The following is a 16,193-nucleotide window of genomic DNA, read 5'->3' as shown; positions in this document are numbered from 1 at the left end:
CTTCATGATCCCCTGTGCCACATGATTTTAACTGTATTCCTTTCCTTTCAACTCTCTTTGCATTTACTCTCAGTGTGACTTTGGGCAGGTTACTTCATCTCTCTGATCTGTTCTTGATCTATAAAATGAAGGTAATACTTCCCCTCACAGGGCTGTTGAAAGCACTGAATGAGATAATACATGTAAGGCACTCAGCAGTACCTGACATTTAGCAAATGCTCAATAAAATAAGCAATTATAAAATAATTAAAATCAACTTTATTGATCTTGTACTCAAATATTCATCCAATCATCTGCCGTTAAGACAGTCCTTCATTTGGACTGTTATGTAGCTCCCTACAGGTCTCTGTAGCTTCAGTTTCTCTCACCTACACACAGTTACTAATGGGGTTTGTTAAATTTGAATCTAATCATCTTTTCTCTCCTGTTCAAATACTTTCAACGTCCCCCCATTACCAGAGGATGAAGTCTAAACACTTAGATGTGCTGTCCAGCGCAGTGACCACTAGCCGAATGTGATTATTTAAATTACATTAAAGTACAGGAGGCTTTTACCTTCTTACAACATCCACTCCTCCACTGGGAGGCTTTAGTGGGTAACAGAATTAAGGGATCCATACAATTTCACCTAGTTCTTAAGGGCTAGGGTTACAGGTAAGAATGGGGGAAACACCTTACTTCCTCCACACAATGATATTTGGGTTGTAGTATTCTTTCAAGTTTTATGAACTTTTAGATACATACATATATTTCAACCATATGTTGGGCAACTCGCAACTTACATATGAGTTGCATTTTAGAAGTTCATTTCAGTTATATTCATAACATATTTTTAATGTCCTAGCAAAAGAAGATAAATTCCTCCCACAGAAACACTATTATTAATGATGATTAGTCTTTCAGGCCAGCCCTCAAGGTTTTCTAATAGAACCTAGCTGCTTCAAAAAACATTTAATAAGTACATGCCAATCATGTACCAACCAGGGACAGTGCTAGACTCTACGGACATGAAGACAAAACATAATCTTGTATCAATTATTCCTCAATTGTAAAAAAAAACAAAACAAAACCATAATCTTGTCCTCAAAGTGCTCTTTTTTCAGTAGGAAAGAAAAGCATAAACAAATAAGTGCAACACATCATGAGAGGTAAAACAGTTGTGAAAAGTATCAAAACAATACAAAGGGAGCTACTGAATCTGTCAAGGTTGGAGGTAACTGAGTAACAAAAGTACTCAAAAGTTTTCACAAATCATAAACAGATATTCTCAAGGAGAGAGGAGGGGAGAGGGGAATTCCAGACAGAAAATAGCAAGATATGCTCAAAGGATGTACCATATTTGGTATTGTCCCACCATGGAAAGAACAGGAAGCAGTGGGACAGGTGCATAGATTATAAGACTGGAGAAGTCACCATTTCCTAAGCAAGTACTTAACAATACTGTCGGCTTCGATGAGAACAGGTACAATTTGAAAAGTTCAAAAAAAAGAAAAAGGAAAGATTGCTATGCTTAATCAAGTTAGAGAAGCACTAGTTAAGCAAAATTAAACAAGATTTTTAACAATACATTATCTTTAAGATGACATATGCGGGACTTCCCTGGTGGCGCAGTGGTTAAGACTCCACGTTCCCAATGCCGGGGGCCCGGGTTCCATCCCCTGGTCAGGGAACTGCAGCAACTAAGAGTTCGCATGCCACAACTAAGGAGCCCGCCTGCCACAACTAAGGAGCCCACGAGCCACAACTAAGGCCCGGTGCAACCAAATAAGTAAGTAAATAAATAAATAAATTTTAAAAAGATGAACTATGCCTTAGGAACGCCATTGGAAGCAGTGAATATAATATAAAATTTCTGAAACGCATACAACCACAAACCTTATCTTCCTGACTCAATTTCATTAATTTTATCAAAGAACCAACTTTTTATTTGGTTGATCCTATTGTGTTTATTATTAATTTCTGCTCTTTCTAAAAGCATTTTATTAAATGAAATCACAAACATACAAAAAAGGTGGAGAGAATGGTATGACTCAGTTTCAACAACTTTCAAATCATGCATAACCAATCTTCTTTCACCTATAGCCCCATCCTCTAATGTTACTTTTAAGCAAACCAGGTATCATATTTCATCAAATATTTCATATTTCACAAATATTTCATATTTCACAAATATTTCAATGTATATCCATAAAAGATATCTTTTAAAATATGACATTATCATATCTAAAAAAATTAGCAGTTCTTTAATATCAGTTGATGTTCAAATTTTCCTGACTTGCTCACAAAAGCCTTTGTTTTAGATTTTTCTCTTTTTTTTGATGTAGACCATTTTTAAAGTCTTTACTGAATTTGTTACAATATTAATTGTTTTATGTTTTGGTTTTTTGGCCTCAAGGCATGTGGGATCTTAGCTGCCCAACCAGGGATTGAACCCACACTCCTTGCATTGAAAGGCGAAGTCTTAACCACTGGACCACCAAGGGAAGTCCCACAAATGCCTTTCTTAACTGACAAGATCAGGACCCAAATAAAGTCCATAAATTGCAAACTATTGGTATATCTTTTAAGTCTTTTTAAACCTGTAGGTTTCTATTACATTTCTTTTTTTTTTTTTGCCCTAATTTATTTGTTGAAGACACTGGGCCATTTGTGATTTAGTATTTCTCGCATTAGGGATTTTGCTGACTGCACATCTTTATGTCATTTAACATGTTCCTCAGTCCTCTGTATTTCCTGCAAAGTAGTAGATCTACAGACTGTCAGATTTAGAGATTTTTTTTTTTTCCCCAAAAAACACAACATAGGTGGTGTTATATATGTCCTTCAAAAGATAAATTTCTAGTTATCTCTTACGTGATGTTAGAAGCTACCGATTATCTTTTCCTAGATCCAGTATTTTATTATGAGTAATTCCTGTAATAAACCTTATAATTTCCTTATGATACCACCATGACTACTAGAAAGATTTGCAGAAGGAAGAGCTGTTAATTTATTTTCAAACTCACTTCCAGATTCTTAATTAAAATTATATCCAGATACAGATTGTACTTATGTCATTCATCCCAAGCTGTTAAATAACGAATAATTTTTATTAAAATTAAACATTCCGTGATGCACGTCAAGCTTCTTATGTACACTTCCTTCAACAACTGAAAAATAATAAATTTCAGAATTTTCACATCAAAAATAAAAAGCCCTTACAATTTCCTTCACTCTACTTTGGGCCTATTCTGTTCTTTCCTTGTCTTCTTGAAATGGATGATATATTAATAATATATTCCTACATAACAAATTAAGTTTAGGAGCTTGAACAAATATCGTATCAGTTTTTTAGGGCCAAGAATTCAAAAACAGCTTAGGTGGGTGGCTGTGGCTCAGCATTTCTCCCAAACGTGTAATGAAGATGGAAACTAGGGCGGCAGTCATAGCAAAGCTTGACTGGGCTGAAGGAACTACTTTCAACTTCACTCACATGGTGGCTGGCAAGGTTTCAGTTGTTCACAACATGGGCTTCTCCATAGGGCTGCTCACAACATAGCAGCTTGCTTCCCCCAGAGCGAATGATCCAAGGAAAAAAGAGTAACTGAGACGGAAACAACAGTGTCTTTTCTAATTTCGGAAATGACATACCATCAGTTTTGCCAAATTCTACTGGTCACAGACAAACCCTGATACAATGTAGGAGAGGACTATAAAAGGGCGTGAATACCAGGAGGTAGGGATCTTGAAGGCTGGCTACCACAAATGACTAGTTCATTTATTTTTAGCCTCTTTCTCTAACACATTTATAGCCATAAATTTTCCTAAGTAATGCTATAGGCGCCCCCCCATTTAGAAGTTCTAAAATGCTTACTTTTATCATTCAGTTCCACCTTCCCGAAATTCTAATTTTCCTTTATTACTTGTTCTTTAATCAAAGGTTTGTTTTAAATTGTAGTTCATGACTTTTTTTTTTTAATCTTTTTGCTATTTCTTCCTTAGCAACATTTCTTCCTTAACTACATTCGTGTCAGAAAACATACTCTACTATTTCAATCATCTGAAATTTGTTGAAACTTGCTTTAAGGTCTGTCATATCATCATTTTTGTAAATATGTGTACTTGAAAGGAATGTATGGGTGTTGTTCTACATAAATCCCTTTTAAATTTGTCGATCCTATTGTTTAAATCTTCTGTATCTTTACTGATTTTTTTTCTTTGGTCTGTTCATTCTACCAATTACTGAGAAAAAAATACTAAAATATGATAAACTGAAGAAAAAAAAAACCTGCCATGATTGTCATATGTTCATTTCTCTGTAGTTCTGTCAATGCTTGCTTCAGAGACTAGGTTATGAGGTACACACAAATTTAAAACTGTTACATTTTCCTGATGAATTGAACTGTTGTTTTGCTGAAAATGACTTTATTTCACTTTCGTCTTTGAAAAAATGTCACTTGGTTGGAAATTCTACATTAGTCTTTTCTTTAAAGATATCAATCCATTATCCTTTCCCTTCCATCATTATTACTGAAAAATCAGCTATTAATGTGTAATCCCTTTGAAGATAATCGTTTTTCACTCTGGCAGCTTTTCAGAATTTTCTCTTTCCCTTTGGTTTTCTGCAAAACCACTGTGGTTTCACTATCATGAATCTTGGTATGGAATTTGTTTTTTCTCCTTGAGTTTTACTAGACTTCCATCAATCCTGGAAAGCTCTCACCTGCAATCTCTTCAAATATTAACATTTGTTTCATGCTTTCTTTACTCTCCTTTTCAGAGTCCAATTAAATGTGTTATGGGTTTCCCTGGTGGCGCAGTGGTTGAGAATCTGCCTGCCAATGCAGGGGACACAGGTTCGAGCCCTGGTCTGGGAAGATCCCACATGCCACGGAGCAGCTGGGCCCGTGAGCCACAATTACTGAGCCTGCGCGTCTGGAGCCTGTGCTCCGCAACAAGAGAGGCCGCGATAGTGAGAGGCCCGCGCACCACGATGAAGAGTGGCCCCCGCTTGCCGCAACTAGAGAAAGCCCTCGCACAGAAACGAAGACCCAACACAGCCATAAATAAATAAATAAATACTTTAAAAAAAATATGTGTTAAATGTTTTCATACTATCCTTCAGAACCTTCCATATTTTCAACTCTTTGACTTCCTAGGATATATTCTAAAAGAATTCTTGTGACCTCCCTTCCAACTCTCTAATTGTCTTCAGCTATCTAAACTCACATCCAATTTATTGGTTTTTAAATATCATTATTGGGATTTCTTTCCTATTTCTAGACATTCTTTTTTACAACTGCTTTTTATACCATATTTCTCTGATTCTAAGACATATAATTTTTTACATTTTGGCATCTTTGAAATCAAAATGCATCTTACAATTGCTCTCAGAAAGGATGCTGTTACATTTGTCACTGCCTGTGCACACCTGGTAACAGGTGTTCATGGTGATGTCCTTTTGCTAGATTTATGTGCATAGCTGGTACTCCAACATGCTGAGATTACCTGCTGTTCAAAATGTCTTCAAAATATTATACTAAATTAATCAGTAAAATGAAGTTATTGTGTACACAGATAGGCATGAAAACAGAGCAGCAGGGTATAATTTGACATTAGCGATGAGAATCTATACTAAGATTGCTTTTCCTTTGTACTTTTGTTCATGCCTTATATGTGTATGGAACACCCTCTGTGACTATTATACTATTAATTCTTTAAAACCTCAATCAAATGCTACCTCTTCAACTAAGCAATCACTGATGACTTCATTCATCCTCCCTTAGGTCTCACATCCTACAATCTAAGTGGGAAACTGACTCTAGTTGGAAAAGCATGACCTCAGATGAAGTCACAGTCAATTAACCAGATGAAAGTTATAAAATTTTGATGGAAATTCTGATAAAAGCCAGTCACATCCAGGAAAGATTTGGAAACCATTTTAACACAAACAAAAGAAGCAATATTCTAATAGAGGCCTGTGCATAAAAATAGGCTTAGAATACACCAACCCCTAGTGGGAAAGATTTTAATTTTTACTTTAGGTATTTCTTAAATTTTAAGTAACTATTCATTCAGATAACTACTTTAATGAAGTTCTACATTTGATCAATAGAGTGTAGAGAATTCTCAGTTAAAATTAGCAAGGCTTGAAAAGACCAACATCTAGAGTATTGGAATGTTAGGTATAATATGTCCTGTTGCTTTTTGTGTTCATCTTGGAGTTTCACACATAGTTAACAGGTAAAGAAATTTCTGCTTCAAGTGTTTTTGGGAAGTCAGTCAAGTGATCAGGTAGCACTGCGGTGCAGGATGTCAGTAATAGGGAAGGTTGTGCATATATGGGGACAGGGGGTACATCGGAACCTCCTGTGCTTTCTGTTCAATTTTGCTGTGAACCTAAAACTGCTCTAAAAAAATAGTTTATTAATTTTTTTTGAATGACCAAATTTTTTAAAAGAGGAAAAATACTAAATTCAAGGGATAAAATGACAGTAAATAACATGTACATACAGTAGGCATCCAATAAAAACTAACTAAATTGGACTTAAAAGTTTAAAACAATATTCAAGTTTCATATCAGATGGGTTTTTCAAATTTGATATCCTAATGATTTGTAGTAGTAAACGTAACTAATTTACAGACTTTTCGATCACATGCATAAAAGTACTCTAACTAAAAATCTCTGAATAATGAAATTTTTACTTTCTTTTTGCATATCTGTATTTTCTAAATTTTCTACAGTTAACTTGTATACCTTAAATTTAAAATTTTTTAAAGCTTGGTGTAAAAGTAAAACATCTTTACTACTTTTTCTTAGAGCATAAATCTAAATTAGAAAGTCTATATATTGTCATGCTTCAAATGAGATTCATTCATTAGAAAAATGAAATTTTATATTTTAAAACTTAAATGTTATATTTTGACAAAAATCATAAGTCAAAATTATTCAATAAAAAAGTATAAACCCACCTCACAATGACACCATAAATTGAAATAGTACATATCTTTCCTACTATTCTAAAGTTTATTATCAGGGAAGATCATGTAGTAGTTAAATTAAAGGCATCAAACAAAACCACTGGGGTTTTTTTAGAGACAAACTGTTTTGAAATGCTTGAATGACTTTTGTGTGAAATGCATGGATCAGTTAATGCTGTGGCTCAACCAGAGAATAATTTTACCAGTCTAAATCTAAGTCGCAAGACATAAATTAAAAGAAAATGCTGATATTCCTTAGATATAGTTAAGAATAAGTTTGAAAGGTCCCTGGCCAGATAAGTACAAAAATCAAGAGTAAACATTTTAAAACTTTAATAGCAGTTTGTCAGTGATTTTAAGTCTGTTGGATTCAATTTAAAAATAAAATGGGGACTTGTATTTTTAACATCTTTTTTCCCCACTCTTTTTAGAACTACTTTGCTAAAGCCACCAATAATCTCTTAACTGTGGAATCCAATACACACTCCATAATGCTTTTCTTCAAAGCTATGTTGAATTTGACATCCCTCTACTTTCTGAGGCAACCACTCACTCCTGGCTCTCCTCCCAAACTCCTGACTCTTCTTCCTCTATCCTCCTCTTAAAAGATAATATTCTTCAGGACTCCCTGACTTTTGAGCCTCTTCCCTTCTTACTCTCATGTAACTCTTCAATAATTGCCAGTATGACAACTCTCAAATCTTTATTTCCAGCATAGACGGCCTTCTGAACTCCATTTCGTGGGGTGTTTCTCTACCTAGATATCCCCCAGGCACTGCAAACTCACATGTTTACCTGAAAACCTAGTGAACTTGCACTAGCTAACTTGGTGAATGGGATGACCTAGTACCAGTCTGCAAAACCAAAAAACCTAAAAATTATTTTGGGCTCTTCCTTTTCCCTCTTCCTCCACATCTACACATTGAAGGGCTATCAATTCAACCTTCTACCAGGGAAATTTAAATTTTGATATTCAAAAGGAAAGAATAATAAAATATTTTCAAGCATCGTAACAACTTTTTAGAGTAGTGCATAAGCTCCTCAAGTCAAACCACAAAGGTAGTAATATTCCTTTCCTAAGGGCAAATCTCACATCTATTGACAAAAAATACTCATTTCTTGCTTTCTTTCACATCTAACTTCCTAAAATGAACATGTAATTGGTAACCAATACTACTAAGCTGATGATTTTGTTTTGTTTTGCCTTAGAGTCAAACAACATTACTTTCTTTATATACAAAGTCATTACTAAGCCAGAGTAAATTGAGAGCTATTTCTATCTACACTTTGCACATACCAGAGACTTATTAAAAATGGGCTGCGGTGGCAGGGTTGGGGGAAAGGGCAGCAGGCGCCACGTCGGGCCGCGAAGGTGGCAAGAAGCCCCTGAAGCAGCCCAAGAAGCAAGCCAAGGATATGGATGAGGAAGATAAGGCATTCAAGCAGAAACAGAAGGAAGAGCAAAAGAAACTTGAGGAGCTAAAAGCGAAGGCCGTTGGAAAGGCCCCCTGGTCACAGGTGGAATTAAGAAATCTGGCAAAAAGTAAGCTGCTCCTTGTGCCTGAAGCAATGATGATCCTTAATTCCATTCCTGTTTAAACATCTGGATTAAACATCTGGATTCCCTGCCATAACATCTGTTGCCACCCATAGCTAGAATAAGTGTTGTCTTGGAACCTACTGCACATTTAAGAATAAACTTTTGTTAAAAAAAAAAAAAAAAAAATCATACAGTGGCTCATCTTTAGTTCCTCTCAGCCATTTCTACGTCAGCTATGAGATCTGCATAAACCCAGCCCAGAATCCTGCCAAACTATGTTCTTAAGCCCCTGTCCTATCCTGAATTCTGTACCACCTGGAATTAAACCAACTCATTTGAAATGAAAAAAAAAAAAGGGCTCAATTATAAAGGTTGATGTATATTGGTACGTCTTGCCAAAAGTTTCACTTACAATTACAACCAAAATTGTATAAATAAATTACAATTTTCTCATTAGAAGAATATTCATTCATCCGTTTTTTTCCAAATCTATATATAAAAAGAGGCACATGCCTTTTTATCTGAATAAAACACCTCTAAATTCTGTTTTCCTTATGAAGCAAAACTTTTATTCTGAAAAGGAAGTTTACTCTGAGCTCATTGCAAAACTATCTATTTCAGTCATATTCCAGATTTAGCAGGACAAAGGGCAACAGCAGGAAATGGAGCATCACCAAGATGCAAAACAAACTTGGTTTAGAGTAAAAAAAAAAATCCCAAATCATTACTGGGATAATTAAGTGCTATGCTTGAAAACAAAAATACATACAGATTAAAAATTAAGATGCAGGGACTTCCCTGGTGGTGCAGTGGTTAAGAATCCTCCTGCCAATGCAGGGGACACGGGTTTGAGCCCTGGTCCAGGAAGATCCCACATGCCGCGGAGCAACTAAGCCCGTGCGCCACAACTACTGAACCTGCGCTCTAGAGCCCACGAGCCGTAACTACTGAGCCCACATGCCACAACTACTGAAGCCTGCGCACCTAGAGCCCGTGCTCCGCAACAGAAACCATCGCAATGAGAAGCCTGCACACCTCAACGAAGAGTAGCCCCCACTCACCGCAACTAGAGAAAGCCCGTGTGCAGCAACAAAGACCCAACGCAGCCAAAAATTAATTTATTAATTTAAAAATAAAATAAAATAAAAATTAAGACGTTCATGAGCACAGCTTCATCACTACTGGTAAAAAGACAAGAGAGTATTTCCCACTATCATTATACCATATAAACACAAAATGGAAGTAATCTTGATACACATACTCTCATGCTCACATACGTATTCTTTACATGCTAATAAAGATTACATTTTTATATTTCTTAGCTTACCCTTACAGTGCATTTAAATACAGTCAATTCATTTTGTTCTCAACAACTTTGAAAGATACGCAAAATAATTATTTTTTCCATTTGACACATGAAAAAACTGAAACATAAAGAAACTAGGTAACCTGTCTTTGGGTCCTTAAAATCAGAAACAGAATTGGGACTAAATCTTGGCTCTAATTCTGAAGTTTCACAAAATTTTTCAGTGTAAACTGAAGCTCAAAAAAAAAAAAAGCTAGTGACAAAAATGAACCATGAATTTCAACCCACATTGCCACATTTCAAAATGTCATGTTTTTACTCACTTTGTATCTTTTTACTGAGTTAACGCATTTGATACTTTCCATTACACAGAACAAAAATGACTTAATCTTATCAAAGAATTTGAGGACTCAGTTTCTTCTGCATATTTTGGTGACCAACTGTAGCACTACCAAAAGGCTAAATGTTGAACAGAAATATATCCTTATGCCTATCTAAGGGGAGCAGCTGAGACAGGGATACGTACGTATCTGTTCTATGCAACATACGAATTCCAAAAAGTTGTATGATAATGTAGAAACCAAAACTGTTTTCAGCGCCATCTCTCTTACCACAAGCACATTAAGAAATAATGTCAAAAGAAACAGGGAATTACATGGTGCCTAACACAGATAATATAAAGTAAAATCTTTAGATATTAAAAAATAAAGTTACCTTCTACACTTGAGAAAAGTATGCTCAGATGAGTAGTAGTTAACTACTGAACTAAAATCCAGATACAAAATTAAACCTGTTTCCAAGTTAATATTTAACTTATAAGAGCTATATGAAATGCACTGTTGATGAAATCCTTGACCCTGGGTGGGGATGACTGTTTGGAGGCAAGAAAAGTTCAGACTACATAACTTAAATTAATAGCCTAATACATTAGTGAAAGACCCTGTATAGAGCAGGAATGCTGGGTAATCAGAAATCATCCTGCCTCTATTATGTAATAACTACATGAGGTTAATAAATAACCTACTAGGAAGATGCATGTTCTTGACAATGCAGTTAAATCCTATTCCTAGAAAGTGAAAAATTAGACCTGAAAACTTTGGTTAAAAAAACAAACTGCAAAGTTTTTTACCCAAATTCTTTTGAAATATTGCATTTAATATACGGGGACCCATCTGGTAAACTCTGAAACCAGGAATTTATTTTAATTCTACTTTAAAAACTTTAATCACTAGTATTTAGGCTTGCAACTAAACCCAGACTAATGGGAAGAAGACATATTTATATATCTCCTTAGTGTTCCTTTGACCCAACAGTATTATCTAAGGGTTATTTCTGATAGAGTCCTATTTAAATACCTATTGAACTTTCATAATGCTCAATGGCAACCTTTAAAACATCACTTTACATAGAACTCTATGATGGCACCTTAATATTCATCTATTGCTAACACACTGTGGAATACACGTGCTGAGGTTAGCACTGTAGCAAATACAAAAGATGTCTTAACCATACATATTGCCCTGAAGCAGACCTTCATAAATCTTCAAAGTCGTCTTCTTTAATCAGGTATGTGTACAGTGTTTGATATGAATAGCATACCAAACAGGGCAGCAAAATAATAGACAATGTTTAAATTTTAACCATTAAGGATGAACTTGATACTCAAGAAAAATAATTGGTCACCTTTGGAGGATGCTAGCAATCAAGTCATTATTCTGAAAACAAACAAAGAATCAAAGTTTATTTTGCCTGCCTTCCCTTTAAGGAACTGTCATCAAATAACTGATGAGGGGACATTTCTCTATATATGTTCTACTCATAAATAAAGAAATGATAAAATCTGAATATCACAGTTTTGCAAACTCCTAATGAAATAATGCATATAGGCAAAAGTCATGATGGCCAAGACACACATTAATTATTCTAGCCTCCAGCCGCCAAGGAGAATGTGAATCAATCAAGTCTCTAGATCTGCCAGTTTGCAGACACCAATAGAAGTAACAATTAAAATCAAGAGAATTCAACCAGCAAAACCCAGACTGAGGAAATTCTAATGTCAAAATCTGGTTTCTTCAACAAATAAACAGAAGGGATAAAAAGTGTGGTGAGGAGGAACCCATAGATTAAAAGACTTAACAGACAAATTTTCAGCAAAATACAACATGTATGTTTTGTTTAAATATTGTGTCAGACAAACAGTAGCAAAATAAGAACATTTATGAAGCTACCAGGAATGTTTGAAGACCAACCAGATATTTGATGATTTAAAGAATTATATTGAGATTATGTTTTTAAGAGGAGTTCTTATAATATAGATATATTTTAAAATATTTATGGATAAGATATGTTGTCTGGGATTTGCTTTAAAATAATTCAGGGGTAGAGGGAAGGGTAGTGGAGGGTTCTATGTGAAACATCACTGAATATGAACTGATAGCTACTGAAGCACAGTAACAGATACAAAGGGTTCAGTACAGTATCTTCTCTATTTGTGCCTGTTTGAAATTTTTCACAATAAAAGCTTTAAAAAGAAAGATGAACTAAAAAGTTCTATACGATAATCCACAGAATAAGGACACAAAAGCTCCACATCCCTCAGAGGTCAAAATAAATGAAAATCTTACGGTGAGTTAGACAAGAATTCTCCTTGTATACACACTACTACTTGACAAATAAGAAAACTGAGACCCAAAGAGATAAGTCTTGCTCAAGGTCAAAAAACAAAGCAGCAACAGAGCCAAAACTAGACTCCACAATTGCAAGCCCAAAAAGAGATCTTAGTTGGAGCTAAGTTAAGAGAAGATCTGAGCAGTCCTGAAGCAGTCTGAAAGCCTGTCAAAGGTACAAAAAAAAAGTCTTATAAGTTAGTCAGGAGAAAAAAAGAAAGTCAGGTGGTTTGAAGGGTCCTATGCTAGAGTGACAGCAATAAGGCTAGAGAGAAAGTACTATAGAGAACCGGGTATTTGGTAATCATTCTCACTAGGGAAAAGAAGTGTTAAACCTATGATGCATATCTGGAAGCTACGTGAATTCAAGGTATCGGAAGAAAAGAAAGTTGTTGTCTAGCTTACAAGTACCTTATTCATGAACTGGTGAAACATAAAATCATTATTTTAAATAATGAATTTTTGAAAACCGTTGAAAAAAATTTTAATTTTATTAAGTGCACAAGTGATTTAAATCTTTAACATAAAAATGCGATTTATCTTCCTGTCCAAGAATAGGCTTCAAAATTTGACCATGAAGGTCCTTCATTATTTACTCAGACATTCTCATAAAAGAGTAAGGATTCACTTTTATGTTAAGTCATTAAGAACAAAATTCTGTGTTTGTCGAACAAACTACACTATCTTTTCAATAAGCACAGTGTCGCCTGAATAAAACATGAACTCGACCTAGAAACAATATAACTAATTAATAAGGAAATGTAATCCCATTTACTTTTTGTCATTCTGAAAATGTAAAACCTAGTAAGTTTGATGGATTTTTTAAAAAATAATTTTCAAACGAGTACTGGGCATGCATACTAAAATGCATTTTTAATTTTTGGCTGACGTGTTAGTGACTGTTTTCAAGAGTGGTGAATTGGATTCCTTTTTTATTGGAAGAGTGGTCTATTTTTAAAAAGACATTTCTGGCATTAAATTACACAAGACTAAAAGCTATTTTAAAAATTCATATTAAATATTTCAAAGTATATGTCCTTCAGTAACTGTAAAAAATACCAAACCAGGAAGTCATAGAAAATTCCAGTGTGGGCTCTAATATTTAATATTAAGATAACTGAGATCATCTGTTAAAGAATAACTTCAAAGAACTTTTAGTTCTTTAAAAAGCTGAAAGTATAGAAAGGGAGCCCTACAGGATAATGCAGAAATGGAAGCTGAGACTTGAGAACTTCACCACGCAGACCTAAAGTAACTTAAGGAGTAAGTTAGAGATGTTACTCTGACCCTTGCCAGTATCTTCAAAGTAATAATATAGCTCTTCACTTGAAAAACATATTTTTAAGTAGTACCCTTCTTCTCCAATAACCTAAAATCAAAGCTAACATGTAAAAATTCACATAAAGACAAATGGAGAAAAACTTATTTTTGAATGACAAAGAAAAAATAATGAGCAGTCATAATGGATAAGAGCATGGACTTCAATCAGGCAGTTGTGAGTTCCCGGAAGCAGGAGGGGCTGCTTCTCACTAACCCCTTTAAACTCTGCATCAGTTTTTCTCATCAGTAAAAAGGATAATTACGATACCCATCTCACAGGATTGTTGTGAGGATCAAGAGAGACAATGTTTATAAGGTGCTAATATCAGGGCAAGCTTACAGTAACCACCTAAAATCAATAGCATTTTTATATAATAATCTTTTAATTTAAAAGATTAATTATGAGAAAAATGCTTAATGCTCTTCTCATAAAAATATCTCTATCTGTACTCCCAGTTGTGGGAGGAAAAAAAAAAAGCACAAACAAAAATACAAATGTTTTATTTTTCTCAAAGGTCATAATTTTACTCATATAACTTTAGGATCCCTGAAGACAAATATCAAATTAAAACCACATCCTACAGTTTTTAAGAGCATGCCAATATTGTGTATGTGTTCAAACGTGAAAAAGTGGAAAACAGAAAATCCTGTGTTTTTAAATTTGGGGTCATTACTATGAATAAATATGCTACTATCCATTAAATAAAGTGCTAATAAGGCCAGTCACAAAATTTTATAACAAAGTATTTTAAAACTTAGAAATAAAAAGGAAAGCAGTTACCTTCGCACAATAAAGCATCCAAAGTTCAAAGAGTCTCTCTCTGGATGCCATTCTGGCTTTCACTCTGGCACTTTAATTTTTCCTCAAAAAAAAAAAAAGTTCAAGACCACAGCATGTTCATTTTATTTTCCAAGTTTTTCAGCCGTTACAGTAAAGCTCAAAGCAGTAGGGAAAACAAAAAGAAGTGAAACAAATGGACTGTCTTCTGGTCAATAAAATTCAGTTTCAGCAGTTACTCCAACCTATCTTCATCAGTGGTCGTTGGGCAATTAGATAAATCTGTGAAAGAGAAAAATATGCAAGGATTTGCTTTAAAAGAGGCCATGTTAATAATTATAGGTTTATCAGAACTAGAGATTTATCTAACTCACTTCCCACCAACAACCGGCTAAGCTTTTCCAACTGATTGGATTTCATAGAAACTTGTGTTTCAGGAAAACATCACAGCTAATACAATATATCACATCAACACAAAGTCAGAATCCTCTTGGGCAGAACTCAAAGATGAGTACTCATAACAAAAAATGTGTCCAATGATAATAAACAGAAAAAACGCCGCTCCCATTCATACATTTTCTATAAACATAGAAAAAGTACACTTACTACTGACATATTTCAAAGACATAGAATCCCTCAGAATTTTCTAGTCTGCTTCTTCAAACTTGTTGGGAATGTTTGTCGTGTGTTGCAGGGCAGGGCGTGGGGAGGAGGGTGAAGAATTCCTGGTTTGTTTGAACAATCCTCAGAGAGTGAAAGTCGGCCTGCCCACCTGACCTCTCTACCTCTCCATCCAGTAAGAAGAAAGGAGCACGCACGCACCGGCAAGGAAAACACCCCGGGAAAGCCTCCAAATGTTTTGGGGGACCTTTAAATTTCCTCCTCGCATCCCAGACAACCGAAAGGGAGGCAAACTTTAGATGTGCCAAGCTGCCAAGAAGCTTTGGAGAGGGGGCAAAGCGAGCTTGGCATCCCCCGACCCGCTATCCACGCCCTCCCGACCGCACCGGGACACACCCGGGTCAACCTCGCCCCCTCACGGCCGCCCCTCACTCTACGGCGCGTTCACCACCAAGCACCCGGAGCCCTCCCATTTCTGCCACGCGGCCCCCTCTTCCCTACGACCCGCTCCCCCTCACCGCGCTCACATTGGACGGTTGCGGTACCGCCGCCGCCGCCGCCGCCGCCAGGCCGACGTCTAACTTGCTTCCCTCGCCCTCTTCCCAAGCTCAAGCCCCGTATTACCCCGTAGCTAGGCAAGAGGGCGGGAGAGGGAGGCGGGGCGACGACAGCGCGAGGCGGGGCGCGGGGCTGGGAGGAGACAGGGGCGGGGCTGTCCTCACGGCTAATGATTCCGGCCTCTAAGGATTTCCCCGCCCCGGGGCAGTAGCTGCTCATTGGTCGCGAAGGGTGGGAAGGGGCGGGATAACCTGAAGCCGCGCCCCTGCATACCTGCGCAGTCGCAGTCGACCCGGCTCTGGAAGACCCGGCGGCGGTGCGCGGCAGCGCCCGGCGGAGCGCTCCAGTCTTCCCCGAGGTGGACGCGTAGGAGGACCGACGTGCTTACGTCCACCCACCGCCGCTGCTGCGGAGGAGCAGACAGCGTTCGGCTGGTGGCGTCAT

At 36.5% G+C, this 16,193-nt stretch overlaps 1 protein-coding gene across 2 annotated transcripts in view; it reads right to left on the bottom strand.

The window, feature by feature from the left end:
- Nucleotides 1-15,818, bottom strand: part of NBEAL1 (neurobeachin like 1) — a 161,692-nt gene extending 145,874 nt beyond the window's left edge. For both annotated transcript variants that reach the window (XM_059928503.1, XM_059928504.1), the window contains exons 1-2: nt 15,719-15,818; nt 14,574-14,852 (exon numbers count right to left, since the gene is read on the bottom strand). In XM_059928503.1, coding sequence (XP_059784486.1) covers nt 14,574-14,624 — 51 coding nt within the window. In that variant the 5' untranslated portion in view covers nt 14,625-14,852; nt 15,719-15,818. The remainder of the gene's footprint in view (nt 1-14,573; nt 14,853-15,718) is intronic.
- Nucleotides 15,819-16,193: the final 375 nt, after the last annotated feature.

This window comes from Balaenoptera ricei, chromosome 7, assembly GCF_028023285.1.
Source record: "Balaenoptera ricei isolate mBalRic1 chromosome 7, mBalRic1.hap2, whole genome shotgun sequence".
In the NCBI taxonomy this organism is placed as follows: domain Eukaryota; kingdom Metazoa; phylum Chordata; class Mammalia; order Artiodactyla; family Balaenopteridae; genus Balaenoptera; species Balaenoptera ricei.
This window is presented reverse-complemented; position numbering and strand designations above follow the sequence as displayed.